General features: G+C 38.5%; 1 protein-coding gene across 1 annotated transcript in view; it reads right to left on the bottom strand.

The window, feature by feature from the left end:
- Nucleotides 1–5,383: 5,383 nt before the first annotated feature.
- Nucleotides 5,384–7,141, bottom strand: part of gfi1b (growth factor independent 1B transcription repressor) — a 6,143-nt gene continuing 4,385 nt past the window's right edge. The window contains exons 6-7 of the mRNA XM_014002440.1: nucleotides 6,143–6,308; nucleotides 5,384–5,869 (exon numbers count right to left, since the gene is read on the bottom strand). Coding sequence (XP_013857894.1) covers nucleotides 5,691–5,869; nucleotides 6,143–6,308 — 345 coding nt within the window. The 3' untranslated portion in view covers nucleotides 5,384–5,690. The remainder of the gene's footprint in view (nucleotides 5,870–6,142; nucleotides 6,309–7,141) is intronic.

The following is a 7,141-nucleotide window of genomic DNA, read 5'->3' as shown; positions in this document are numbered from 1 at the left end:
CAGTCCCCGGTCATCATCGTCCGTCCAGTCACGCAGAGGAAATATGCTGACAGTTAATTTTTGTTTAGATTATTCTGGCAGGAAGTGAAGGATGATCTGCTTGTCATTTCAGGATTCACCAACAAAAACTGTGAACACAATTCATCGCCCTGTCCAAAAATGGAAATTGAAGCTGTATCGTGCAAAGACCACCATCCAGTGAAGCTGGCATCTTTTTTGTAAAGTTTCTAAAGTAACTAGTGTGTGAACCTCTGTACGGACGCTGCTGTGACACCTGAATTTCCCCTCAGCGGTACAATAAAGACTATTTCTATTCTTTTCTATTCATCTTCTGTGGGCAAAAGCTCATTTAAAGTGAGCGCCTGTGACATCTGGCGAATACAAAAAGTCAAAGAAATCACATTTTTATATAAGAAACCTTGCAAAAAAAAACCATGATTTTACCCATTTGGTCACAAAAATGTCATATTTTCTTTTGAACTTGGCTCAGCCAAAGTGAAACAGGAAGTGACATCAAAGGGGAACTCTTTAAGAAAGAGAACTCTCTGGTCTCTGTTTACTGAAATTTTATTATTTCATTTCTGACTCATCTTCATCTCTCTGATAGWGACTCAAAATAATCTAAAGAAACAGCCATTATAGCCATTTTAGCAACACTCTAATCCATGCRGATATTCCCCTTTGACATCACTTCCTGTTACTTCAAATGCAAATATCTCAACAACTGTTCATGTCAGCAGCAGGAAATTTTTTTTGCAAAATGTTATTAATATTATCTTTCCAATAATGCCTTTAAATTTATTTAAAATTTTCATGTCACAGGCACTTTAAAACTGTTCTGTGGTCAAATAAATCCAAACTGGGAATTGGTTTTGAAAACTACAAACACTAAAGAGGAAAAAAGCAGCACACAGTTCAAAGGCCTGCCTCTCTGATGGTATGGGGGTGCATTAATGCCTTCTCATTCAGAAAAGTGACCCTGTTCTGATATTTCTGATTAAACAAAATCAAAATGACCTTTATTTTTTCTTGTTCATGGTACATTTTCAAGCTTCAACTTTTAATAACACTCTGTTGCAAATAAAATACGGGTTCACAAGATTTTCAGACCATTGGATTATGTTTTATTTACATTTAGACAATGACCTAACTTCCAGGGTATGTATATTTTGTTTATTTGTTGCAAAGCTACACATCAAAAGTCAGGTTTTTAATAGTTTCTTAATCCGATGAAAGAAACTGTAAATAAACGGACGAGTTTAAGTGGAAACCARAGTCGATCAGGGGTAGAATTTGCCACAGATATTCTGTTTGCTGATGTCAATCTGAAAACAGTAAATAGTGATTTAAGGTCCCGTCGCAGGTCTTTGATGGAACTGGGAATGAGAGCGGCGCTTGTTGGGAATCTCCCACTCTGACTGGAATAAACGCACCATTGAGGCCCGGGGGCACGTTCAGATATCCTCCCGTCCCTTCAGCAGACTTTCCAAACTACCTGCCAGGCCTCATTTGCATGGGAAGATTTGCAAAACAAATTCAGCTCTGCTGCTTTATCTTCTCTACCTGCGTCTGTCAGGCAGACAAACACAAGTTCGTGTTGCTTCAAGTCTGCACGTCGCAGCTATTTTCAGGCATTCTTTATTTATTTTTGGTTATTCTTAACAGGACGGTTGTRATTCTTATAATATTAGTAGAAAAAAAATCCTAAAACATACATTTCAGGTAGAATTTCACACAAATAAGTTGAACTGAATCTAATTAATCCTCCTATTGAGATGCTTTCGTTTGTTTTCCACCTGTTGAAGCGTGAAGGAATGTTTCAGGTTCCTTCCTTACGTTTCTCCCGTTTTTCCCCGGGCTACCCCCCGCCCCCCCTGCAGCTCCTCCTCTTTCAGGACTCACGTCCTGTTTGTTCAGTCCCACCCTGCGTGATCCTCGGCCTCTCGTTGCTACAACCTGTGCAACGTTTTGATTTGCTCGTCCTCGCTCCCATGTTTGGCTCCAGCAGGTCTAACTGATTCGGAGGATCAAACCCTGACCCTGTTGCCTATTTGCCAACACATTTTGCATATAGAGACCTCAGATTTGTTTGTCAGACAGTAAGCCCTCGTGGCTGTTCTCCTCTCAGTCCCTGATTTCTGCAACAGAGCTGTATAAAAGTACAGAAACGCACGTAAAACTGCACCTCCATCTTCCACCATAGTCCTGAGCAACATAATTGCATTTAAACTAGAGAATTTGGATTTCCTGTGAAAATGCTGAAAGTTTTTTCCTGAAAGCTGCTGAAGTAGCTGAAATTGTTTAATAGAAAATTGATAATGTGATTTAAGTTTGACCGGCTGACTGTAAGAAGCAGAAATATTTTTGAATTAGCAGACAAGTGTTGAACGGAGAATAAAAAAATGCTCATCTGCAGAAAAAAAGGATTACAAAAAAAGTTGCAATTTGGTGTAAAATAGCTAAAGCTGCCAAAATTAGCAGAAAAGTAGCCGAAAAAATAGAAATTACCACAAAAGCGTAAAAAGTGCACCATTTAAAATAACTAGTTAAAATGGCAAAAAGATAGCTTAAAATGAACAAAAATCAGCTAAAAGAAGCCAAAAAAATAATTATTTTATCAGAGGAAAAGCTGACAGGAGCAGAAAGATAGCTGAAAAATCTGAYAGTAACACAAAAGTGAATCAAGAGCACATGTTTGTAAATAACTAGCTGAAAAGGCAAAAAAMMRSYWRAAWTWRSMAAAAATCWGYTAAAAYAMTRCTTAAAATGTTCATTTTATCAGAGGAAAAGCTGTGAGGAGGGGAAAGATAGCTGGAAAAGTTGAAATTARCAYAAAATGCAGAAAGAGCATGTTTGTAAATAACTAGCTGAAAAGGCAAAAAACAGCTAAAATTAGCAAAAATCTGTTAAAATAATGCTTAAAATGTTCATTTTATCAGAGGAAAAGCTGTGAGGAGGGGAAAGATAGCTGGAAAAGTTGAAATTAACATAAAATGCAGAAAGAGCATGTTTGTAAATAACTAGCTGAAAAGGCAAAAAACAGCTAAAATTAGCAAAAAATCTGTTAAAATAATGCTTAAAATGTTCATTTTATCAGAGGAAAAGCTGTGAGGAGGGGAAAGATAGCTGGAAAAGTTGAAATTAGCACAAAATACAGAAGGAGCACATTTGTAAATAACTAACTAAAAAGGCCAAAAACAGCTGAGATCAGCAAAAATGAGCTAAAAGAAGCTTAAAAAGTTTATTTATTAGAGGAATAGCTGAGAGGAGCAGAAAGAGCTGAAAATTGAGGAAAAAATCTAAACTTGGCTGACAGAATCAGAACAAAAGGAAAAGTSCAGTGGTTTCATGAACATTTTAAAGGGTTTTAATGATATTGAAGATAACACTGTTTATTTTCAATGAGAAAAAAATGGCAGAAAAAGGTAAATAGCTGAAAAAGTATAAACTGCTGAAATACTAAAAGTCATAGCATCCATGGCATAAATGAGCTAAACGTTTTGATATGTGAATTGTTGAAACAGCACCGAGTTAAATGCCGAAAATCTTCAGGAAGAAAAATGTCTCCATAATTCACACAATTATATAGAGGTACAAAAATATTTTTTAACATTTTAAAACAGGACGTCCGTCTGCAGCTCTTGTCAGATTTAAACACACATGTGATGATGTGATTTGCCYCGAGCAGCTTGATGTACCAACAGGTTTGATGTTTGAGGAAGGTGGTGTGTTGCCATTTGTTTGTTGTAAGTAAGTCCAACAGACCGGAGGGCGTGGTGACAGTTAACTAAAGTAATCAATCCCCTTTTCCACAGAAACTCATTAATCCCTGTTTCCCCATTAAACTCAAAAAGCAGAAAAAGAGGCTTCAGGGGTTTAAAGTTTGTAAAGCCAAAAWTCATCACAGTTGCAATAAATTAAATATAAATATATATTCTGATTTTGTTCTCCTGAGATTGTGAAGCTGATTTTTCCCGCCCGCCTGCAGTTTAGAGTTACGGTACATTTCTGTTAACTTTCTCTTCCTTCTGCTTTCGAGCCCGAACAGCTGTCTGCCGTGGATTTGCATGTCGTTCCAGGTGTGTTATCAGACTGCAGGATTATTCTGCGACACGTCAGATCTGGTCACGCAACAGATTTCTACTTTAACAGTTCCTGCCTGCACAGGAAGCGAGAGAAAAACACTCTCATTAAAAAAAACAACAACAACAAACAAATAGGTCTGACTAAAAGCTGATAATTCATTCTGTTGGGGGTTATGAGTAATCAGTATCTTACATGTTGTAGATAGCTTTCTGAATGACCTCAAATTGAAGAAATAACATTTAATACATGTGAGTGCACCTTCACAGCAGTGGTGGGCGAGGTTCCGCTAATCAGCTGAACAAAATTTTCATTTAACAGATTAGTTTTATCACTAAATTTGAAAGCTGTCAGCTAACCAATTAGCTTCTGCTAAATCAGGTTTTGCTAACTTTGTCGCCTCTAACAGCTAACAATTTAATGTCAACAGGTTTGTGTCAGTCACACCAGTCCTCAGCTCTATGGAGTCAAAGAAGTGAAACGCATGACTATCATCTTAGTGGTTAGCGGTTAGCTGTTAGTGTTAGCTTCCGCAAATCACTACGTGATCAGCTACCGCTAACTGCTAACAAATAAACTAACAACAGGTTTATGTCAGTCACACCAGTCTTCAGCATGTAACGATGACTGGGTGATTTGTYGTCTTGATGGTTAACGATAAGTTGTTAGTGTTAGCATCTGCAAATTATTACTTGTTTAGCTAATACTTACAGCTAACTGACAAACTAACAACAGGTTTGTGTCAGTCCCACCAGTCTTCAGCTCTATGGAGTCAAAGAAGTGAAACGCATGACTGTCATCTTAGCGGTTAGCTGTTAGTGTTAGCTTCCGCAAATCACTACGTGATCAGCTACCGCTAACTGCTAACTAATAAACTAACAACAGGTTTATGTCAGTCACACCAGTCTTCAGCATGTAACGATGACTGGGTGATTTGTCGTCTTGATGGTTAACGATAAGTTGTTAGTGTTAGCATCCGCAAATTATTACGTGTTTAGCGAACACTTACAGCTAACTGACAAACTAACAACAGGTTTGTGTCAGTCCCACCAGTCTTCAGGTCGAACAAGCCAAAGACGTGTGACATTTCCACTAATTTTTCAGATTTAGCATTAGCTTCCACTTTTTTTACATGTAGCATTAATGAAGCTATATTTTTTATTAGCAAAGTATRAGTTAGTGAAGCTAACTTTCAGTTTCCGTAATTTTTTTTGTGTGTTTAGCGTTAACTATCTGCAACAGGTAAGATATTAACATCACAAACTGTGCCTGTGGGTTTGGATTTACAGAAACACAAGGGTTTGCATCTCAGATTAACTTTTATTATTATCACCAATTTACATCAATAAAAGACATTTTCAAATAGATAAAAAAGTAAACGTGACAAATATTTAAAGATACCCATACAACTCCCAGTTATACACATCTTTAAAAAAATACTTCAATAAATTACATTTGACTTTTTTTTTTCAGTTAAACTCCCAGAACGAGTCACAGCTTCTTCTTCTTCTAATGTCCATAAACACGATATTTAAGCTGCATTAATGACACTTCCCTGTTTAATTAGAAATCTAATATGTACAAACATTCGGGCTATCGGTCCGTCTTCATTTCATGCCGTGCTGACTCTCGTGGTGCCGGCGGAGATCCACCTTTCGCTGGAAGCCCTTTGAGCAAATATCGCACCCAAACGGTTTGAAGCCCGTGTGCTTCCTGCTGTGGGTGATCAGGTTGGAGCTCTGGCTGAACGCTTTCCCGCAAACTTGGCATTTGTGAGGTTTTTCACCTGAAGGGAAGAGCCAAAAAAAATATACAGTTCTTGAGGCCATGAGGCTAAACACCAAAGAATCATGTCATTGTTCAGATTTGTCAAACTTATGCTGTCAACTAAAAAAAGACTTCCTTTTATAGATGTGAAGCAGGAAAACCAGATATGCAAATCTGCAGGAAATTTGCTTGAGCTTCGTTTTCTGATTTATCAGCAGTTATATTGCTCCTGGAAACAAGTGGCCTGTGGTGCACCTGGAAAGTGTTTTGTGCACAGGTATCGGAGGGTTACCTGTGTGGATGTAGGTGTGCTTCTTCATGTCCGACTTCTGGTGGAACCTCTTCCCGCAGTACTGGCAGGGGTACGGCCTCGTGTCGGAGTGGATGAGGAGGTGCGTGGAGAGCGTCGAGGAGCGCTTGAATGACTTCCCGCACATTTTGCACTCGAAGCTTTTCTCCTGGTTAGAGTAAAAAGCACAAAAAAATAAGGCAAAGGGCATGGTTCCGCTAATCAGCTAACATGTAAAAGCAGAACTAATTTTCCTTTTACCAACAAAGTCATTTCACAAATTTTATAAAAACTGTTAGCGGACCAATTAGCATCTGCTGAATTAAGATTTTGCAAACTTTAAGTCTATTAACAGCTAACTAACAAGCTAACATCAACAGGTGCGAGTCAGTCCCACCAGTTTCAGCTTGAATGAGATGAAGATGTGTGACGCAGTCTGAGTGACAGTCCTCTTAGCGGTTAGCAATTAGCTGCTAATGTTAGCTTCTGCTAAATTAGGTTTAGCCAACTTTAAGTCCACTAACAGCTAACTACCATCAACAGGTTTGTGTCCCACTAGTTTTCAGCTTGAAGGACACAAATATGTGGGAAGCAGACTGAGTGACAGTCGTCTTTTTGGTTAGCCTAGCGATTAGCTGCTAGTGTTACCTTCAACTAATTTTATTTGTTGTTTTGCTGTGCTGGTTTTATTTATTTATTTATTTATTTCACATTTAGCATTTATGAAAGCTACATTTTTATTTAGGAGATTGTGGCTGTGTCTCAATTCAGGGGCTGGATCCTCATGAGTACGTCTTTGTCGGCTGCATACATCACTCCCCCGCGCCGAGCGCTGTCCCAATTCAAAGACCCCTCCTCGTGCAGCCGAACTCTCAAAATCCGAGGATGCATCCATGTGTTGCTCACCGGCCGAGGATATCCCAGGATTCAGTGCGCGGGCAGCAAAATAAACAGAGAAATTAAAACGGTGGAGTTTTTATTTTTTTTTTAACGAGTCGGCGC

Source organism: Austrofundulus limnaeus, unplaced genomic scaffold (genome assembly GCF_001266775.1).
Source record: "Austrofundulus limnaeus strain Quisiro unplaced genomic scaffold, Austrofundulus_limnaeus-1.0 Scaffold13, whole genome shotgun sequence".
Taxonomy (NCBI): Eukaryota; Metazoa; Chordata; class Actinopteri; order Cyprinodontiformes; family Rivulidae; genus Austrofundulus; species Austrofundulus limnaeus.
The sequence above is the reverse complement of the archived record's forward strand: the minus strand, read 5'-3'. Positions and strand labels throughout refer to the sequence as shown.